A 21,399-nucleotide genomic window follows, 5' to 3' on the forward strand; every position below is an offset into this window, starting at 1 on the left:
GCGTGCGTGGCACTACTGACACTCCGTCGATTTCCACGGCCAGCTGCGCTTGCGACGTGGTCACCGCAGGGCGCCGTGATATAAAATCTGTCTCTGGAGCGCTCTGGCTTGGCATGGACTTCTGCGAATCTCTCGATGGCAGGATTTGCTGACAATGTCCTATCTCGGCTGTGCTGATTGATGAGTTGTGGTAAGCGTTGTCCTGTGCCCATAGGTCCTGGTCGCATCCAGTAGTGGTGATGGTGGGTGTGCACGCAGACGATTGATCGAGGCGTCGGACTTGAGGTGTGCTGGTGCGCTGTAGAGGAACCAGTGTGTTGTCTCCCAATTTTGAGATCATCTGGTGATATGGGATTCCGTCGGCTTTGGTGGGAGCCATCTCCATTATAGCGCCTACCATGGGACTGCTGCTGTCGATGCTTTCTCTGTCCAGCAAGCCGATGTGGGCTTCTAGCCACGTTTTCAACGCCATCTCTTCTACTTCCGTGGCTGTATCCGGTGCCGGCATGCTGGGATTGCGGTCGAGCCGTTCTTGTTCTAGTAGTGAGAGTGTTGGTGGCCATTGAGTGATCGGCTTTCGTGTTGGGGCTTTTCGTAAAATTGTTCTTGGTAGCTGAGTTATTGTACCGCACTGAGAGCTCATGCGCCCTTTCCACCTCGACGGGAATGAGATCGCTGTAACTGCGTTTGTGTGCTGGTTTCTTGCCAGACCCAATCGCTCCTGTGAGTGATTTGTTCGTTTCAGTGCGGTCATTCCCGTCTTGGGTCGTATTTCCGCGACTGTGTTCAACAGATGGAGTGGGTTTGCCAGCATCAGTGGCTCCTCCCCGCCGTGGTTTTGACAATAGTGAGCGTGGCCTTCTGCGGAATACTTCGAGGATAGACTTTGAAATGTTGGCATTCTTGTCATCTCCGAGCTCAATAGAGTTCTTGCCATACTCTCTTCCACGGAGGTGCAGCTTGGTCGTCTGGGGGCTGTTATCCCTTGCAGACCTGCTGCTTCTCCATGGCATAAAAAAGACGACTCGGGATTTTCTTGCATGTCTTCCAGGTGGTCATGGGACGGTACCAGCTGCTTTTCTGGTGTTGGTAGCGCCAGACACTCCTCATGCCTATCGTGAGGTCCTCCAGCCGGCTCCGTACCATGCCGCCGAACGACAGTGCTAGTCGAAAAAGAGCGGGCTATGTCATCGCTTCCAGGCTTCTTCTGAGGTGCTTCCACAGGGAGAGGAGTGCTTGAGACCCCCAAAGGCTTCCGAGGTACGGAGCGAGACTGCTCGTAAAATGTTGCGAAAGTCCCTTGCGTATCTTCCAGCTCGATGCCTTTTCACACATTGTTAGTGCTTCCCTGCTACCAGACATGACTCTGCCAGAGAGCCAATACTCACCGCTCAGAGGCGTCATGGTGCCAGGACTTTGTGTGATCGGTGTCAGTTTCGGTTCCGCAGCACTTGACCAGCGGCCGTGACTGCGCCTTCGTCCAAACAGATCACGTTCCGCCTTGCGCCGATCCATGATGGACTGTAGGTTCCGCAGCCTGGCATCAGCCTCTGCCATTGCCATTGTATCAATATCCTTTTGTCTCAGCTGACGTGTCTCCTGACTCCATTCCGTTCCACGATATTGCTTTGCCTCGAGAGCACCATGGCGAGGTCGAGCAACCTCGCTCAAAGGCTCTGAAATGACAGAGGTGGTGGGCGTGAGGCCGGCCGTCTTGGTGGCCGGGCTGACTCCAGTGAACTCGAGCCAATCTCCAGAAGCCTTGAGTTCTCCCTGGCGCCGTCTACTCGCCTCCTGGGTTTGTAGAACATCCGATTGCTGCTCTCTGGCGGTTACTTGGTTCCCGCTACCGCTGTGGTGACTATGCATGGCCGATCGAGATGGCAAGTCATCATCATGCATCTCCGAAGCTGCGCTCCGCCGTCGATATGTGTGCCCCATCGCAGAGCCAATCGTCCCTTTCCGCCGCCTTGGAGCACTGGCGCCACTCGTGTAGTGCTCTCCCGTCGATGGCCCATCGTGCTGTTGGCCCCCGAGCTGGTAATCATCATACAACCCAACAGAAGTCTCCCGAACGGAGTCGGCCACATTCCACTCAACCAGATGATCAGGGTCAATGTCTAGCTCGCGGTAGGCCTCCTCGCCGATGGTCTCCTCGGGATACGGCCGCAGTGTGCCTCCTCGCTCAGGGCGGTTGGCTGGGAGCAGCTTGCTGAAGAAAGTGCCGACAGCCATCGTGCGTGACCTGTGCGACTGCCTTGGATCCGCAGACGACATGGCCGAAGTCGTGGTTTATAGCGTGAGACGTAACAATACTGAATGCCAATGATTTCATGACCTGGGGGGGCGTGAAGACATCGAGGTCCCCCGTGGCATCGTGAGCAGCGGCAATCGAGGAGAGCTGGGCATCACTTTCGAGGCTCGCCCAGTGTGCGGATCACGATCTAGCCAGGCAGCCGCGAGTGCAGCACCAGCTGCTGGTCGCGCCTGCCATGCCTGACGGAGCTGGAGGCCGGTCGGTCAAGTATGTGCAACGTCCTTGACAGCTGCTGTACCAACATTGTCTCTCTGGTGGTTAAGCTCTGACGGTTTAGCTCTGACGTCGTTCTTCAACAAACTCTGGGCCCATCCGGCGGCTCACCCAAAACTCAAATTCGCCAAGCATCAAATTCGAGACAAAGGTGCATGGAACCAGCTGCATTGCTATTGAATCGACGGGGAGATCTGGATTGCTGTACAACCGGCTGCACTGCTGCGACGTGCGATGATGAACTATTGTGAGCAGCGCTATGCGTTTCAGAGCTTCCTCGACATTTCACTCGACGATGAAGACTTTCACGGTCACCATGCATGTCACTGCGCCTCAAGAAATCTGCCCTGAGTTCATGATTAAAACGTATATCATTAACATAGGGAATCCAGAATGTTGATCAATCCCTGCGCAGTAGTCTCGAAGTGTCACTAAGTATTTCCGACCTCACCGGTTCCACATAGAAGGGTACCTCTCGTAGCTGTTCCTTGGTCGCTGTGTCCATGGCTGCTTTGGCGATGGTACAGAGTCTGGGCCCGGAAGTGTGCCAGTGCTCTTCCGTACACTCTTAGCCGGGCTGGTGCTGAGCTGCCTGTCTTCCCATGCTTGCTGCTGCTCGTACCGAGCCATCTCCGCATTGTTGCGCGGAGAGCGGTAGTGAAGATCGCCAATACTAGCAGCTTTCTTCAGGGGCGAGCTGGGGTGGTTCATGACTCCCAAATAAGCCCCATGGCCCGCATTGGACGCTGTCGAGACCGCAGAGTCGACCATGCGAGGATTGAGACCAGCTGCAGATGACGGCACAACAGCACCTGGCGTACTACGGCGGACTGTTGACGGTCGACCATACATGGCGCTATTCATGCTGATGTCTGAGCGGCGAGAAGGCGCAAGCGGAGTGATTGGGCCGCTGATGTTGTTGGAAGTGTTGTCCCGGTAGGGAGGTGTCGCTCGAGATGGTCCTTCATTGCTGCTCTCTACATACGGGTTGGATCGCGCGTGGAAGCCTCGCTTGAGCTGCACGTGGGGCGTACCAAGCTCGACGTAGCTCTCGCCGCTGCCAGACGCATCGGTCACCAGCTGAGTACCAGCATCCCGAACGCTCGGGTACAAGCGCGGATGCACGAACTTGGCGTCGTACTCGTGCATGACCTCCTTCTGTACCACGGCAGTATCCTTAATCTGCTGCGAGTACTTGGACTGGACGAGCCACAGTTGTGCCGAGATGATGACCTGCAGCAGCAAGCAGTTGAAGACCGTCACGCTCGGCTGCTTGGCAAGTGCCTCGAGGGGCAGGAAGACCCAGTACACGAGGATGTGGGCAGGGCTGAAGAGGCTGAAGATGCGTAGAGAGATGGGCAGAGGATCCCAGACGGAGAGCTGCCAGACATCGTTGGCCTTGTCTGGATGAGCGCGAGACTCGGCACTGTCGGGAGCCATGATGTCGGCGAGGAATCGTAGCGGCGAGGCTGTCGGTGGGTCATCCTTGACCCGAACTCTTCGAGCCGAACTTGTCGCAGGCTTGGTCTCGACATCTGCTTCGAACAGGCGGTAGTAACGGGAACGGGTCATTGTGTAGAAGGCGTTGCAGAGCGAAAAGGCCATCAGAGACCACACAATGGTGCCAACCTGTAGTGCAACCACCGCGCCTTGTAAGCAGGTTTTCCAATAAGATCAAACAGAACAAGAGGTTTGTTTTGCGTACCAAGAACGACACCCATCCACTGATGGAGGGCTCATCAAACACCGAATCAGCCGCGCCGTGGGACGAGCCACTGTTCGCCCTTGCCAGCAGGAAGACAAAGTTCATGCCCACGCCAATCTGCGTGCCTATGGCCTGGGAGTCCCAGTCGCGCGTCTCAATCTCCTCGGAGAGCCAGAGAAGGAAGTCCATGGGATCCAGGGCGGCCTTGATGCGCTCGAGGAGCGGCTTGCGCCGCACGATCCGCGGCATGGTCACGATCGTGAGCGAATGCTGATGGCGAGCTTGTGCAGGTCACGAGATGCGACCACCTTGGGCCGTTCGGGGTGGACGCGCAGTGATGCTGTCGATCAAGATTCCCAGAGATTTCGTCTGGCTGGCTGCCGGCAAGCCAGGGTTGCGAGGGCGTGGCGTCCCGGCGTGATGGGTTTCGTGGGAGTGTGCCTGTCGTAGTTGTGATGATGGGAAAGTTTGTCGCAACCAAAACAAAATAAACCCCTGCACATGGTTGCCGTCGAGTGCAGCTGGGAGCTGCATGCACATGGGAGGAGCTTGAGCTCCAATAGCGCCCTCGCCTGCCTGCAGAGTGGGCCGCCGACGCCATACCTGCCTGCGCCCAAGCCAGTGGGGGGATTGGCCTGGGCATGGCAACTGCGCTCCCAGTACAGCCTGCACCTGCCAGGGAGCTCTGACGACCAAAGACAACATCATCGACCTATCCTCCACATCCCGTACCTGCGAAGCGCGAGCGACCTGCGCCAGCCGTCCATCATTCCAGCGACACATATACAATTGCGCGATCCGAAGACATAGACCTCGACCCACGCCAAGTAGGACCCAGAGCGCGCCCCCTCCTGCCGAGCTCCGGGGACTAGTCTGAAGCCAGCATACACTTCTCCAGGTCCATTGTATAAACACAGACATGGCCGCATCGCAAGCAGAATACAAGGACCGGCAGTTCCTGGCCGTCATCGGCGACGAGGTGTGTTGACCTCCGACATGCGAGAGCGTTGGGGAAAACTCTCCCTCTGATCCTGCAAATGTCCTCTGCTCATTCACCGTACTAATGGCCGCATTCTTCCACAGGACTCGGTAACAGGCCTCCTCCTCGCCGGCATTGGTGTATGTTCGACTTCTGTCCCTCTTCCTTCCGGCCCTTCGATCACAGCCCCCCCCTCTACGTGCAGCGAGACACCACCCTGAAAGACCATTTCAAAGCGGTCGTTTTGTCCCCTCACGCAGCGAATCTCACAAATTCTCGAATGCCAGACCTGACTGACCCTTTAACCACCGAAAACCTACAGCACGTGACGAACCCCCCGGACTCGCAAAAGAACTTCCTCGTCGTGGACGCCAAGACCGAGACCTCGGCCATCGAGGCGGCCTTTGAGTCCTTCACCACGGAGCGCAAGGACATTGGCATCGTCCTGATCAACCAGCACGTCAGTCAATCCAAGTTTCCCCACTGCTGTGTCCCTTTTGGATTTCAAACACCGCGAAGTTTCCAGCAAGCAAAGATTCTTCTGGCTATCTCGCCCAGTGCTGCGGCGTTTTCAGAAGCAGCGGCGGCAAACATGTCAAGTGCTGACCATGAGTGCGCGTACAGGTGGCCGACAAGATCAGACATCGCATCGACACATATACCTCGGCCTTCCCCACAGTGCTCGAGATCCCCAGCAAGGAGCACCCATACGACCCAGAGAAGGACAGCGTGCTGCGGCGTGTGCGCCGCCTTTTTGGCGAGTAAGAGGGTCGCTGTTGAATATGCCGGTCTTTTATTTGGCTCGGGCTTGAAGCATTGAAGAACAGCCGGAGCGGGGGTTTGGCAGGTGGTCAGATGCGACATGATATGTTATGGGCAGGCTACACATCCGATTGTCAACGGGGGCGGAAGAAGCAGCTACGTAGCGTCTATATAGCATTTTGCGGTCTGGAGGAACAGGACACGCGATAGAATGATACAATTTATCAGTACACCAAGCTTGCAAACACAAGGGCCAGAACCAATATGTATTGCTATTTCACGAAAGAGAAACCCACAAGGCGCGCCTTTATTAGCTCGAAGCAATGTGATCAGTCTGAGAGAGACATCCTTTAGTGGAGAATTAGAGATGAAAAGACAACCGCAATCCTTGAACCATTCATGACCGTTGCGTCGTGGAAACCATGTATGACTGTCACCGTACCCCTTGCCACCAGCCCTCAATTCAGTCTGAAGAGGCCAAGACGTTAGAGCTCCTCTCAACATCTATTGCTCCTTCATGTGAGCTACAACCAATCAGGATGACAATCTTGGGTCGTCGACGTCAGATGCTTCCCAACACCCTTTACAGCTCGACCGGCTCCTCAACACTGGCCTTGCGGCCACCGAACTTGACGGTAGCGGTGAGGCAGGTGATGGGCGTATCGTCCTTGTTGAAGACCTTGGCCTCGACGTGGTAGGTTCCCTGTTTGGCCAGCCGGTTAGTGAGTCATTTTCCCAACACCATCCCGTAAAGATACATGCACGACCACGTGAAACGAGATGTCCAAAGCACGATTCGCGTCGGCAATGGAGGGCTTTAGAAGCTAGCGTCGGGGGGGCCGGGGGGGGGGGGCAAAGACTTACGGGAGGCACCTCCTTGGGGATCTCGACGCTCTTGACGACCTCGAGCTTGCCCTTCTCGATGGGGCACTCGAGGTCGACGTTGCCGAGCTGCTCGCAGAAGTCGGCAGTGGTGCTGATGAGCCGGATGAGGCCGTACTTGACGACGAGCTCGACGTACGCGCCGTCCTCGATGGGCTCGAGCACGGTTCCAGAGGCCTTGATGAGCAGGTCTGTGCCCGCCTGGGGCGGGTTGGGTGCGAGGTCGACGTTGTCAATGATGACGGTGTCCTGGCTGCGGTCGGCGTCGCAGAACTGCAGCGGGTTGTCGCCAGGGACATCCAGGGCGTCGCTGGCGCCGACGTTGCTGCTCGACGAGAGCTTGTTGCTGAGCCAGCCGCTCGGCGAGGCTGTGGCCAGGCCGAGGGTGGCGATGAGCGTGCTGGCGGTGGAGAACCTCATGGCTGCTGATGTTCTGCTCTGATGGTGCTGAGCGGTCGCGCAAACAGGTGCAGTGGCAGTTGGGAGAAGAGTGTAGCTGCAGGTAGGCCACCTAGTGCAAAGAAGGTAGAGTTCGTGCGTGTGCGTGTCTGTGTGTGAGTGTGGCGAGGCGAGGCTGCACGAACCGGTGACGGAGGTGGTTGCAGGCGGGTGCGCAGTGTGGGTGGGTGAGATAACCACTCCGCATTGGCAGGAGCCGCCCGCAGTCCAGTTTGGGGGTGGTTGGTCTCTCGACCCCAAAGGCGGGCTCGAACTGTCTGTCCACGGTGGAGCAGTTGCCCGGGCGAGGGGGGGCGAGACCTCCTGGCCCTGGGGCGGCTGTGCAGCTTGTGATAGGCGGAACATGGAGCCTGCAAAGACGTCATGGGTCCAGTTTGTGTTCGTGCGGCCAGTCGTCCCTCGATTTATGCAATGGCTCCAAACTAACCTTATGCACCACAATTGTTTGAACATTCATTCACCACGGAGCACATAGAAGTCTGTGCAAGACACTGGAAGGAGGGTTATATGCTCCCTCGTCGAAATATATCAGCACTCCAATCTTTCATGCAGAGGCTCGAGACTGCCCCCACCAAAGCACAATACCAGCAAGAGTCACATCTTCAATCCGGCAGAGGATCTCTCATGATTAGGTTTTCGTTTCTCGTAGCCAAGCAGCATCAGATAACAATACTCCCGTGCTCAGGATCACCACCAAGAACCGACTTTGGGCTCACAAGTTTAGCCATTAACACTGATGAAGGGTATACTAACTAACAAACAACGACTTCACCTACTCCACACACAAACCACTTCCTGCCTGCAGTCTCTTTTTCAGAAAAAAAAAAACCGAAGAATGCTTGCCAACGCGCACCCTGGTGGTCAACCCCATTCCCTTTAATAGTAGATCTTCTCATCCCAGATGGGAGGGCGAACTGTTTCAGTGTCCCACTCCAGCTTGTTCTTGTCGTTGAGGGTGCAACCCTCGTCGGTAATTGGAATCACCTTGTCGGTGTCGCGAATCTCCTGCTTCGAAATGCCCATGCGATCCTCGGGGATCCAGAGCAGGGGGGCTGGTTTACTGACAGAGGGAGGATAGTACGCATCGCGTTCAGTCTCCGCACTGTAAAGGTTGTCAAAATCGATGCCGTCATGGGGCACCAGACGACGCAGGGTCTCATAATCGGCATAGGCCCAGGGTTTCAGCCACTTCGCGATGAAGTTGGGCTTCTTCGGGGGTGCTGACGCCTCCTCCGGCACAACCTTCTCGTTGGCATCGCCGTTGCTGTGGCCGTTGCTAAGCTGGCCAGTGAGCCTGGCGCGTAGGGACTGCTCCTCGACCCCCAACGAGCGAGGGAGATTGGCGAGGAGAGGAGCCATAGCACTGTTCATAGTGAGGTGGAACAGCGCGGTGAAGACGAGGAATGCGATCATCAGCACCATCGGGCCAAAAGCAGCAGTTGCGGCAAACAAGCCAACCATGCAAATCTCGGCAATGTAAACACCGACAAGGAGCTGCTTCAGAGCCCGAGGATAGATGAGACCGCGCGTGTCGATGTTGCTGTCCGTGACAAACAAGATGTTGTAGCGCCACGCGAGATAAAATAGCCCCAAGCCGATGCAACCAAATCCAAGGACCAGGGGGGCAATGGTCGCGTAGACAAGACCTTTGAAACAGTCAGCACACGTGCGCAATGTCCAATCTTCTGATATATAAAAAGAAAAAGAGAGACTTACTGATGACCGCAATGTTCGTGTATACGGGCAGCAGACTTCCCCACGAGATAGCGCTGAGAGTCGCCCACTTCTGATACATGGCACGCGGAGTTTTGGCCAGGAACTTGTAGACAAGCGTGAAAATGACGAAGCCCACAACTTGCGCAAGCACATTACCAGCAATGGTCAAACCCTGGACAACAAAGTATGGGAGGTAAAAGTTGGAGGCTGCAGGAATACTGGTCGCGAGGACGGAAGTGATGCTCGTGGGGTCGTTGATGATGCCCCCGATGACTTTCGGCGCAGCGGAGGACAGGGTCGTGATGAGAAAAACTTGGATAACCTGGAAGGCGAAATAGGCGTTTTGAGTGAACAGCTCAACTCTTGACAGGGAGGGCTCGCCAGAGAGCTTTGCGCAAACTACACAAAAGGTTAGTGAGAAATTTCTGTGACGATCTGCAGACCTAGAAGACAACGTACGTCGCATAATAATTGGTACCAACGACATCAGGATGGCGAGAGCGACTGATGGCAAAAGACCCGTAATCACACCCAGAAGGAAACCGGGCAATTTGTTGATGAAGGACAGCCATGGAAGCTTTTCGATCAGGAAGGGAATGTTGGAGATGGAACCAACAACGGCAACCGGAATAGCCCAGAAGATGATTAGGACAGTGATGAAGGCAATCACGGCAAAGCGGCGAATTACTCTCTGCCACCAAGAGACCTTCAGAGCACTCCATACAACCTCGCCGGGGGTAACTCCAATGTACTTGGGGCTCATCTGCAGTGCCTGGTGGTGGGCGAGAACCTGGAAGGCAGACTCCGCATCGGCTTGTGTGGCAAATTCGATGAAGACGGAGGGAATCTTTTTGTAGTCGCCAGAGCGGTACTTGTCCTGGGCGGCGGCAGTTTCCGGAACTAGGCGCATCAGTTCGCTGCGGCTCCATTCGATCGTGTCGACCTTCTTCCCGACAAGGCCAAGAGGGCCGAGTCTGTGAGTGGGCCGCTTCTTCTGAGGGATCCATCGTGCTGCGACGCTGCCAGGTTCAGCATCTAGCTGAGTATCGTCGCGGATGCTCGCGTCGCCTCCCTTCTTGACAGCCTTGAGGCGTTCGGCGTTTGCGAGCTGGATGAGCTTGACCTCGGCCTTCTCGAGCTTCATGGCCACCTTGTCACGCTCCTCGACGAGTTCATCGACATTCTTGCTGTCGCCAGTAATCCAGACGCGGCGTACCGACTCTCCAAAGACCTTGCGCAGCTTCCGCTCGTCGAGGTAGTTATCGGGAACTGAAACAAAGAGCACCGTCCGCGACGAGATCCGGTTGGCGTAGAAGGGAGAAAGTAGGAAGGCCTGCCGCAGGTTGACGTAGTAGATGTTTTCTCTTAGGATCATGTAGAGGACAAAGCCGTAAAAGACCCAACAGACTAGGGCGTGGGCGAACAGGCGGTTCTTGCCCGACATGGTGGAGGTGTCGACATTTCCATATGTGAGAATGTCGAGCTGTTCCAAGTTGTTGCCACCGGTGATATTGATGGGGAAAAGAATCGGCCAGGTCAAGCAGGCTCCAAAGAAGCAGATGGCGACAAGGACCTTGAGGAAGCGGAGGAACAGGTACGCATCAAGAGACTGATGCTGAAGAGCGTGGATATCGGGCGTCTTCCAGAAGCTTGGTATCCAATTCAAGAAGCCCGAAGGCAGCGGTGGAGTTCGCTCTCTGTCGCGAAGACTGCCGATGTACGTCCTGGGTGCGTAGAAGCGGCGCTGGCTCATACGCAGGACCAGGAAGATGAGGATATAGACTCCTGTGACCACGGCAACAGGGACCAAGGTCGAGATGAGAGCTACATGTCGGTGGTGACCATTGTCAGCATGCACGAGAACAAGACACGTCCAGCCCGCTTCAGGCGTGAATGTCAGGCTGGTAGAACGATTGGCTTACAGCTCAACGAGATGGGTTTGTTCCCGGGATCGTCCGTGGCCGAGCCAGCCTGACCACTACTCATCTTGGAAGTTTTGTCTTGGGGGCTTTGCGTAAGGCCGCCGCTGGTCGTGTGAGAATTACGGCCACTGGGTAGCTCTACTGGAATAAGTGAGGGCCCAAGAGCTGGGGGTGAGAAGAGAGCGAGGTTACGGAGGACTTAATATTTTTCCTGCACATCACAGGGCCGGCGGGCTGGGCTACTCCTGGATCCTGACGAGCTGGAATGGTCGCACGGGCGGGCGCGCAGGGATGGGCTGCGGGTGGAGACGCGCGCCGGCAGACAAGAGGCGTGGCTGGACGAGGGTGGTGGTGGTGCAGCGGGGGGTGCAGCAATAGTCTGTTTGGGCAGATTAGCAGGCTTGCTTGTTTGGGCGCGCAATGATGTCAAAAGCGCAATCGGGCAGGGGCGCCCGGTGGGGCCATCCCAAATGTCATCGGCGGCCACGCAGGCTTTTGGCGGCGGATCGAGAGACACCCTGGACCAACGTTAATTCGTCCCTGCCAGGTATGCTGCGATTGGAGGCAGCCAGTTTCGGCCACCGCCAGACAGCAAAGAGCTGAACACAGCCATGAGCAGAAACGGTCTGGGCCCAGAGAGGCGCGCGTGTCCTTGGGGTGAGCTCCCTCCCATCAGACAGTCTCCCTCCGGCACACAATATGCTCGGCGTGGGCGACGAGACGGTGCAATATGGCATCAACAAGGACAGGGGTGCGCCGCCGTGCATTGAGCCCCCAGCCAAGCTGCCTCCCCGGCGGTCTGGACACCGCGTGGCTGTGTGGAGCCTCACTTGAGCAGCGTGAGGGTGCCCGACTGCTTCACAAGAAGCCCCGACTGCTCAGGATCATTTGCACTCGCGTCTGAAGCGCTTGCTGGCTATGGGTGCAGGCACTCCACTCAATGGGTGTTCAGTTAGCACAGTCCAGGATACATCCAACAACAGTGATCGAAACCGGCTCCGTTCAGATCTAAGCGTGGTTAGGCGTGGTTCCTGGCGCAAGATTGCACTGGTCTTCTCCATCATCATCGGCTGCCTCCGCTCCCAACTGAGACCTTCGGGTGCCCACCATGGAGCAGGCCCGTGCCCAGTGCTTCTGGAGTTAGTGCTCAAGAGGGCTGCCCGGCGCACAGCAAGGGTCTGCGTATGTAAAAGTGCCAGAGGGTCCTTGTCGGTGTCTTCTCCAATGAGGCTGGAACCGGAGTTGCGTGAATGTGCAAACGACCATGTCGACCAGCAGGGCTGCACAGAAAACTGAGTCATGAGCAACTCCGGCTGTTCGGATCTGCTGCGCCGGCAGTGTCGTCCGACTTAGACTTGTTCTTCGAGGAGGTTTGCGTTGATGGTATCAGGATATCAGGGTCCGTCGCCTGGAACTTTGGCTGAAGTTGCATCGATGATTCCATTTCTCAGCTTGCGTGGGGCTGCCAACCACACTGGACCTGTCAAGCTTGTGCCTGCCCGGTTTCTCGTGCTCCACGCCAGGGGCTTACAAGCTGCGCCAAGGGCCACTGTCGCATTGTGACATCACCCCCACCCAAAGCAGTCGCTCTGCCTCCACACCTCTCTCTCTCTCTCTTGCGTCCTGCCAACTCAAGAAAGCAGCCAGGCATGATGAGTTTCGAGCTGCACTCTCACAGTCTCTATCCGGTGAGATTGCCGAACATTTCGGAAGTCCCCGAGATCGTAGCAAGGATGAACACGATTCTGTACCTACACTGTGACCTCTACTGTCGAGAAATCAGGGCCCTCAGCATTTGCTCCAGTATGACGCGCCCCGGAGGGACGCTCTGTGACAGCAACCGCTTTGGACGCTTCTTTGTGTGAGTTTACGGCTCGCCAGGCACTAGTCTTTCTTGGCCGTGCTCATAGACTTTCCCCCGCTGCCATGTTTCTCTTGCAGCACATGCTTCCAGATTGATTGCTCTTGTATCATTCATGGGTTCACGCCAAGCCGTTTCGAGCCGTCTGTGCATGGCAGGCTGGCGACGATCAACCCCAGGATCCACGATCGATATCCAGCACACATGATGGCCATCCCGTACTGGCAAAGCGTCGTGCGTGTGCATATCAGTATTGCCGTCACTCTTTCGTCAAAGCGTGCCTCGGGGCAGCAGATGCGGCACCCCGCGACCACCTTGCCTGATCCTCGATCAAAATTCGTGAACTACGTGATCCTTCCAACCCTCCATCCACTGTCGGCTGGTCTTCACCCGCCATACCTACAAGGACCTTAGGTTCAGCCCCGTCTGAGGTCACGACTGGCGGCCTCAAACGCCACGTTTCGAGTGTCTTTGTCCGCTCAAGCACAAAGTTGCGGTAATTGGTCAGGGATTAACCGCAAAAGCCACGGATGCAGGCATGACACGACATTGATTGACTATACCAGCCAAAAATGTCAGGCGGCATGAATAGTTCTACAGCAGACCCTGGTTTGCACTGACAGCTAAAAGCGAATTTGGAAATACGGGTTGGTGACGTGTACTTAGGTAGACATGTTCGTGGACCGTTCTAGACTTCTGAGACGTAAACGCGCGCAGAGGGACAACACGGCACACCCTGGCTGTGGCTTGCCGGGCTGCCCACTCCATAATAGATCTCTGTCGCGAATAAGCTCTCACGATCTACTGTCTGGGGGCACCATGACACACAGCCACATTACACCCTGCGTGCCTGCGGAAGCCGCGATGAAATTGCAGTATCGTGAGGCATCTCAGGGTGATCCGCAATCTATGTGGTGCGGCCGCACCTCCAACTGCCCTTGCATGGGTGGGCGGACGGACCTTCGCGGGGTCGATCTCAACTCCCTCCGATCATTTGGGAGGGAGCCAAGCATGCCTGAAGCACAGCTGAGTGAATGCCACGAGTCTTGATATCATCAGCATCATTACCCAAGGTGCGTTGGTAGACAAATTCGGCCACGTCTTTATTGGTGACTATTTGTCCCAGCTGCGGAGGAGCCCAACAGTCCGTTCGCGAGCCTGGCCTGGCCTCTTGGATCCTTCTCCGCCGTGCTGCACAAGGAGTCGACGAGGAAAGATCTGCAGGCCATCTGGTGAAGGCTATCGAAAACGCACGCCCACATCCGCAAATGGATCTGAATAGTGCCAGGGCTGGCGCGTAGATCGTCACTGTCATGTGCCCGCGTGAGCTATGTACACCTGCCCGCCATGAATGATCAGACAGGTTCATTCATGGCGATTACAGAACCATTTCGCGCATCGCCCCTGGAGAAACAACAGCTTGATGATTACTATAGCGCACAGGCTGTTTTTCTGAACCCTGGCGGGGTCGTTCCTTCGTTGACTTGGGTTTTCTGTTCTTCAACATCACCCACTTGCAACGAGCATGACCCAATGCCGTATTTGGCCATCGTGCGCTGGTGCTAGAATTCGGTGGCATGCCAGAACGAGTATTTTTTTTCGGTCGCTGATGTCAGCTCTGGACTCTCTGGCGCACGCGTGACAGCTTGGAAGTGAGGAGATGCTCGGTGGTGGCTCTTGACTTGAGGCTCCAGGTCTGCTGGCTCTCGCGGCGGCGGCATGTGCCTCATCCGGAGACAGAGGGCCGAGGGTCGCTTGCATAGTCACCCAAATATGTCTCCCCGTCCGAGACTTGTGCAAGTTTGTGCCCTCGGGAAGATAAGTACAAAATGATGAGACAGGCATACGTCAACAAGTGTGTGTCCGAGGCTGTGAGCATGGCACACACTGGGGCGTACGAGCTTTCCAAAGTGTCAACCTCGACCTCCCCGGGACGGGACACATCAGTGCACAGACGAGAGGCAAAGGCTGAACACCCAAACGATAGTCTGCTCAGACGCTGCAGTGTTCGACATCTGATGTTCAGCGAACACACTGCAAGACAAAAAGTGACAGCTCCACACAACGTGTGGTACTGGTTACACGATCTCGCCCGACGGTCCAGGCCTGTTTCGCAATTGTGCATCGTTTCATCCCCCTTCGTCACTGCTTGCGAAAATCTTCGGCGGTGCGAAGTGTGCCAACTTTTCCGAGGCGTACGCGTAATTTCAGGTGTGGTCTGGCGGGGGCGGTACGATAACCAAGGAACCCTGGACGACACTCAGAGAAAGGAACCTTAATCGCGATTAGCCGGCCAATCAGGATGGCGGGGCTCGACGTTGGAGGGACCCTTGGCAATACTGTACTACCAGAAGGAAGGCTGCCTTGGAAAGGCGGGCGTTGCTCGGCCAACGCGCCTCCGTGATCAGCAGGTGGAGTCAACATTGCGCATCCAGCCCTCCAGCCTCGCTGCAGGCGCGCATGCATGCTAGAGAATAATGCGTGCGCATTGGTGCGCTCGCCTGCGCAGTGGTCGAGTGTGGTCAAGTGTCTTACTCTGCCAGAAGTCGCAGGCTGGGACTCTCTGCCGCAGACTGTTGCCAACCTCTCCAGAAACCACTCAAACCTCAACGACTGTTGGGCTGCTATCACGCAACAGGACGCCGTCCCAGGAGCAACGACTGATCCAAGCAGGCTTGAACGAAACCCCTCATCTGATCGCCTGATTCTGTCGAACGAGAACCATAATATATCCAGAGCCACGACGCTGGGGGACCCTGACGGTTCATGTCCTAGCTCGACGACCCCTGCCTCCGTCCCGCCTCCCCGTCCAAACAGCACAACTGTCACTGGCCTCATTTCCGGCCGTGCCCTCTCTCGAACCCTGCCAGCTTCATCCTGCACCCTAGAGTGTTCACCCCTCCGCTGCCGCAGTTCGAATAACGATCTCTCAGCTGCGTGAACGCCACGGACATCATGGACATGTGCCTGCGCTGGTGAATTTCAACGCCTGGACAACTTCACCCCACGACGGACGGACGGTCGCCTCCTACGCAGTCCGCTGCGGCGCCCAGTCCAATGTCTCTGCAAAGTCTTGCGCTCGCCTTTGCGGCAGGCTGCTTTGGTGTCGCGCAGGCTCAGACACTTCCGTACGTGCCGACATCGATTCTCCTGCCAGAGGCCAACATCGTCCCATTACAACAGAACATCTCTGCCAATCTGGCCTATGTCTTCGCGACCAGTGGGGATGCTGTCAGGCTATTCACTCTAGACGTCTCCGGGTCCTTCGATGCTTCATCTCTACCTCTCGAACCAGTCTCCACCAGCTTGCCTTTTCTCGGAGACTCAAGTACAGCCTTTGCGCCTTCGCTCTCCGACAATGGCTCACTTATCGTCTACGCCGGCGACTGTTCATCATCAGAGAAAACCAGCGTCTGGACTCTAAACTCCCCGGCAGACTCCAGCACGGCCACATGGGCCCAGATCAAGACGACCACGTCGTCCCGAGATGACGCGCGAAAGATGGGCCCCGGCTTTCTGGGAAGCAGTTTCAGCTTCTCTACGACACTCGAGCCAATCATGTCGAAGGCCAGCGTGTATGTTTACGGCGGCATGTGTCCCAACGCCAGCTCCAATGCGACTTCTGCCCAGTCAAAGGCTTCATACTCGAACAAGATGGTCAAGCTCACGCCCGCGAAGGCTGATAATGGAGGGTACGATGTCGCCCTAGTCGAGAATCAGGGTCCTCCTATTCCTGAGGCTGGCTTCACCTTCACGGGGCTCTCCGCTTCTATTTCGAACCGGTCCGGCACCGTCACCCAACAGGTCAACTACGTCCTTCTTGGGGGTCACACACAAACTGCATTCATCAACATGAGCACCGTGGCTATATGGAGTCTCCCGGAGGAAAGCTGGACGTTCTTGACCAACGTCGGTATGGCAGGCTCCGGAACGCACAACACTGAGCTGAGGGCTACCGCAACGAGCGTCGATAGTCGCTCAGGCCATACCGCGATTCTCAACGAAGACGGAACGGCGCTCATAATTTTCGGCGGCTGGGTGGGTGACCTTACCCAGGCAGCATCGCCACAACTCGCCGTGCTCCAGATAGGAGCCGGCTATGGTGGTATCAGCGAGTGGCAGTGGTCTGTACCCGAAAAGCAGCCAGAAAGCCCAGCGTTATACGGCCACGGAGCCACTCTCCTGCCCGGCAATGTCATGATGGTTTATGGTGGACAAAGGATCCAAGCAGCATCTGGCACCAAAACCCGACGACAGAGCCCAGTGGTAAACAGTTCCGCCATGTTCTTAAACCTCACATCCATGGAGTGGACGAGTAGCTATACAAATCCTTCGTATACAGGCCCCGGCATCGGACAATCAGGATCCGCCACGACTTCTGAAGACACAAAGAAGAAGCTGGGCTTGGGTCTTGGACTTGGCCTAGGACTGGCTGCCATCATTGCAGCGCTGCTGATCTACTTCTGGTATCGGCGCCGCCTTCAGCATCGGCGCACCATCCGCAACTCAGCACTCCAAGCACTGGCCCAAGACCAGACCCGCTACGTACACGACATTGACGGAGACATGATTGAGCGCCCTGGTGGTTTCTCCTGGTATGCCAGTGGTGGCGCCGCCGGATATCAGACAGAAAAGCGCTCGCTGGGCTACGAGAGTCTCCGTGGAGCCCGTGCCAGTATGGATGCGAGCATTGAGCCCTGGTGGGAGGAGACTGCGCCGCAGCACATCCGCAGGAAGCCGGTTGCAGCGCTCGCTGGCCGTGGTCAGTATCAGCAAGCGCCAACGAGCAGCTTTGAGCAGTCTGTACCCGCTCATGGGTCCCGAAACATACACCCCATCATTGAGGCAGACGAGGATGGGTCGATGCATGATGCCGATATTGCGAACCACAGAATGAGTCTCTCGCATGATCCTCGAGAAGACCATGACTACTCGGATCCTTTCGTCACGCCGACCCGTGACTCAGCATATGCATTGCCTCCACCGAGCCGGGGGGGCCGGACACCTAGTCCCGAGCGTGTCGGTCCAACCACGGATCCAGAGGTGCAGGACTGGATGACAGACGTCGACACCGCAGATGCGCTTCTAAGCGGTCGCATGGTGCCAAGGGCAGTTGTGGCTGGTGGCGGCCGGACCTCACCAACACGGCGAGCGACTGTCCGATCGAATCGATCAATAGGACAATATTTTGGAGACGACGACTCGCGGACAGGGAGCAATTTGTCTGAGTCGAATCGCAGCAATCTCTCCGGAGGATCCGGGTCCATTCGCGTCCGCCCATCGCCAGGATTTGGTGTGGCCATGACAGCGGCAGCCGCCGCCGCCGCAGAGGGCAGAGGCGATACGGCAGGGAGCGGCTCTTCTGTCTCGACACCCAGCTACAACACAGCACGGACCAGCTTCCATGCGTTGCAGACCGAGGGCCCTTCGTTGCTACTTGGAGGCAATAGAGATCCAGACTATGACGATACACCTGGAAGCCCGAGCAAATCTAAGCCTCGTCGCGGTTGGCTCGGTAGCCTCCGGCGGGTCTTCAGCGGAGGCGCGACTGTGCCTAGCCCTCCTGGCAGTGATCGTAACGACAGCCCGACTCGGGACATATTCGCCGAGACCAGCGACTTCGATGCACGTCGCGGAGGACTTGGCGAGATCGCAGCTGGCGGTCTCCTTCGGAGGAAAGGTGGCCGTGGTGCCTGGGCTGACAATGGACATGAACGGTCCTCAAGTCTTGGCGGTACGGATTACGGCGGCTACCAGCCAGCACGAGCCCCGGACGACGATGAGGACTGGGACATTGAGAAGGAAGTGGAGAAGCGGCTTGTGCAAGTCATGTTCACGGTGCCTAAGGAACGCTTGAGAGTGGTCAATGCCGAGCCGGACTTTGACGGGGAGAGTGCTGTCTTTGTGGAACCGCCGGATGTAAAAAGCGGTGATGGCAGCCTTGCTGGTGCTGGTTCGAGCGGCACTGGGAAGGAGAGTCAGGCTAGGCCGGTCACACCAGACATCCAGCATCCCCCGACACCACCACGGACGACATCCCCATACGAAAAGGGCTTGCCGTCCATCCCCGGCCGCATGGTAACCCCTGACAGGGAAGAGGCGGAGCACAGGACGTTCAGTTTCCAGGGCGGTGTGCATGATGTGGTTACGCCACGCAAGGACGAGCATCTCAACAGCAGTGTCATGGGAGAGAACATTGACCAGACAAAGAAGGACCACCGGCGGTTCAGCTTCCAGCCAGAGGAAGTCCTCAGCATTTCGCCGGAAGCTCGAGAAGGGTCGGACAGTGTCGCGACTCGCAACAAAGGCAAAGCCAAGCAAGCCTCTGGCAGCTCAGACGGGTCTGACGGCGAGAGGCTCGTGGCCCTCGAGCGCGAGATCAGCCTGCTCGGAAAAGAGCTCGAGTCGGATCAACGGCGCGCCAGCGGGCCGGCGGAGAAGCGGCCGCGCTCTGGCGTGTCATCGGGCATGGTATCGGATGGTGACAATTATAGCGAAGCGGACGTCTTCTCCGCCGAGGCGGTGGAGATCGCGCGCCCTGCGACGCGAACTCGGGTGCTCCAGATGGTCGAGAGCTTTGAGAGCTTGACCAAGGCGCCGAGCCCGGGGACCACGCCCTCGAGGTGATTGCAACCTATCCACAGCTTTTGTGTTTTCGATGCGTTTAGGGCCGGTGCGTTTGTTCAGCATTTAGTGTTGGCTATGGCTGGATATTGATTGTGGGCGGGAATACTTTTCTTTGGCCGGGATGGGGCAACTCGTGTTCACGGCGTAATATCTTTGATTTCTCTTCCTTCTTCACATCTCACATGCAATCTTATTTGAAGCGTGGGGTTTCTGGGTACCGGCGCTGGGTTTTTGTACGTAGCATACCATTCCGAATTTTGGTGTTTCAAAACAGACGGTCGCTCCATTGGGATTAGGGGACGAGCAGGATGATACCAGGTTTAGCAAGACAGCTGATTTCTCCCCCGGGAGTGAAGATGGTGGGGAGTATATACATTCGTTTTCTCGCACATCCGATTACGGTTCGGCCTTTTTATTGTTATGCAATGGTGATTGGGGGTCCTCTGAGTGCACCACGCCGAGTGGCTTTCCGCACTGGTATCTAATACCTCTTTCGTGGGTTGCGATGGCGGCCGTTCTCGTCAGCGATACTTCTGCTGGGCATATGCCTGGCGTTTGGTGTGGGAAGGGAGAGGGGGGGAGGTGGCATATACCTTGGTTGGCCTCGGTGACGGACCCTTTTATGTGAGCAACATTGTTTCAACTGCCACAAAATGAGTCTTTCGGATAGTCGAAATGGTTGTTGTCAAGGCATCCGCCACACCATAGCGAGTTATTTGTGACAGACGAACTGGTCATCCCACGAACCAACGGGTCGCTGACAATCTGATGAACTCTCGATCACCGGTTGCCCTTGGAATTTCGAGAGCGAGGATGGGGATGATTGACAAGTTTCGCCCCATTCAGGCGCTTTGTTCTGTGCTCTTCGGTGCAAATGGTTTTTACTTGGGGATCTGACTTGTACGATCTGCCCCAAACGGTGAGAAAAGCACATGGCAATAAGGGTGATTTCAGTGCGGATCGTTGTGTGTCCCTGCTGGAATTTCATTGTTTGCACCCCTAAATTTGATATTGCTGAGCGGGATAGGTTCACACTACTACCTAACACGTGCCCTATCGAGAAAACACACCACACCAATCACGATATCGAGTTTTACCTCCAGAGGTCCTCCCGCTCGGGACTTGCGCCAACAAGCCTCGCGAGGTTCGGGTACACATACCGAGCTGCCTGAGGAGCATCTTCACGTGGTTTGTTTGGTACGACCTCCTCAGAAGGGGGAAACAATCCAGCATGCGAACTCGCAAATGACCCCATCTTCAAGCATGCTCTAGGAAGGCACGTAGACTCAATCCTGATCTAGCAGGCTTGTTCATTGTAGCTCATTGATAACACTAGGCATTGTTGTGACCGCCTTAGGACAACGACCCAAACCCATGATCTATCAAAGAGAATGCGCCAAGACCGTAGGGCAAGGCTGCCTGCCACTCTTCGAGATATTGGCACTTACATCACAGGGGTCGGCTTGCGACGGGCATCGTTCACATGATGAGCCAAGACAGCAGTATTCCAGGGCATAGGACATCGGCCTTGGTGCTTCAGGCCCTAGAGACCATCCCCGCGAAACCAAGTAATGAACAAACACATCAGCAGAAGCCACCTCGCCCAACCACCCCGCAAACCGGGACACAGGATCGTCAGAGCGATCATCGTCCGGCAGTTAAGAAACCGCCACTCTGTGAAGTCATCACGGCCGGTTCCTTGACTCGCTTGCCGTGGGGATGACCGAGGCCTTCACGATCGCGCTTTCCCCTGTGCTCATCAGTGATATAATGGGCGGCGACAAGACAGGCTCAAACCAGAGAGTTCCCCGTCGGGACAATAAAATCTTGGAACGAACCCTGTCCGGGACTGGGGGAGGTTGGCCGGGACCGGGGATCGCTCACAAATGCAGGGATTTGCCCTGTTCGGACAGTCGCTGTCGATGAACACGCCTGGATTGACAAGGTGGAGGGGAA

The 21,399-nt window shown here is 56.4% G+C and overlaps 5 protein-coding genes across 5 annotated transcripts; 2 read left to right on the top strand and 3 right to left on the bottom strand.

Moving 5' to 3' along the window:
- Positions 1 to 2,977: 2,977 nt before the first annotated feature.
- On the bottom strand, positions 2,978 to 4,484 carry B0I36DRAFT_242098 (uncharacterized protein; the record flags this gene model as incomplete). The annotated part of the gene is made up of 2 exons (XM_046149879.1): positions 2,978 to 4,159; positions 4,236 to 4,484. The coding sequence occupies 2 exons, from the start codon at positions 4,482 to 4,484 to the stop codon at positions 2,978 to 2,980; spliced, it is 1,431 nt and encodes a 476-aa protein (XP_046012534.1).
- A 385-nt stretch (positions 4,485 to 4,869) lies between these two features.
- B0I36DRAFT_322632 (ATPase, V1 complex, subunit F) lies at positions 4,870 to 6,209 on the top strand. The gene is made up of 4 exons (XM_046153876.1): positions 4,870 to 5,214; positions 5,319 to 5,354; positions 5,537 to 5,674; positions 5,839 to 6,209. The coding sequence occupies exons 1-4, from the start codon at positions 5,155 to 5,157 to the stop codon at positions 5,977 to 5,979; spliced, it is 375 nt and encodes a 124-aa protein (XP_046012535.1). The 5' UTR covers positions 4,870 to 5,154; the 3' UTR covers positions 5,980 to 6,209.
- A 350-nt stretch (positions 6,210 to 6,559) lies between these two features.
- Positions 6,560 to 7,278, bottom strand: B0I36DRAFT_243484 (ML domain-containing protein; the record flags this gene model as incomplete). Its single annotated transcript, XM_046149989.1, has 2 exons — positions 6,560 to 6,679; positions 6,841 to 7,278. 2 exons carry the CDS (start codon positions 7,276 to 7,278, stop codon positions 6,560 to 6,562), a joined length of 558 nt encoding a protein of 185 aa, XP_046012536.1.
- Positions 7,279 to 8,193: 915 nt separating this feature from the next.
- B0I36DRAFT_362663 (uncharacterized protein) lies at positions 8,194 to 11,019 on the bottom strand (the record flags this gene model as incomplete). Its single annotated transcript, XM_046158688.1, has 4 exons — positions 8,194 to 8,963; positions 9,034 to 9,432; positions 9,493 to 10,857; positions 10,956 to 11,019. The coding sequence occupies 4 exons, from the start codon at positions 11,017 to 11,019 to the stop codon at positions 8,194 to 8,196; spliced, it is 2,598 nt and encodes an 865-aa protein (XP_046012537.1).
- Positions 11,020 to 15,681: 4,662 nt separating this feature from the next.
- Positions 15,682 to 19,839, top strand: B0I36DRAFT_322638 (uncharacterized protein). Its single transcript, XM_046153877.1, has one exon. The coding sequence runs from the start codon at positions 15,874 to 15,876 to the stop codon at positions 19,441 to 19,443; it is 3,570 nt and encodes a 1,189-aa protein (XP_046012538.1). The 5' UTR covers positions 15,682 to 15,873; the 3' UTR covers positions 19,444 to 19,839.
- The last annotated feature ends 1,560 nt before the right edge of the window (positions 19,840 to 21,399 follow it).

The sequence above is a fragment of the Microdochium trichocladiopsis genome (genome assembly GCF_020744255.1).
Source record: "Microdochium trichocladiopsis strain MPI-CAGE-CH-0230 chromosome Unknown B0I36scaffold_5, whole genome shotgun sequence".
NCBI lineage: Eukaryota > Fungi > Ascomycota > Sordariomycetes > Xylariales > Microdochiaceae > Microdochium > Microdochium trichocladiopsis.

Coding starts and splice junctions, on each gene's coding strand:
- B0I36DRAFT_322632 (XM_046153876.1), top strand. CDS start 5,155: ATGGCCGCATCGCAAGCAGAATACAAGGACCGGCAGTTCCTGGCCGTC. Junction 5,355..5,536: donor TCCTCCTCGCCGGCATTGGT/GTATGTTCGACT, acceptor GAAAACCTACAG/CACGTGACGAACCCCCCGGA. Junction 5,675..5,838: donor TCGTCCTGATCAACCAGCAC/GTCAGTCAATCC, acceptor GTGCGCGTACAG/GTGGCCGACAAGATCAGACA.
- B0I36DRAFT_322638 (XM_046153877.1), top strand. CDS start 15,874: ATGTCTCTGCAAAGTCTTGCGCTCGCCTTTGCGGCAGGCTGCTTTGGT.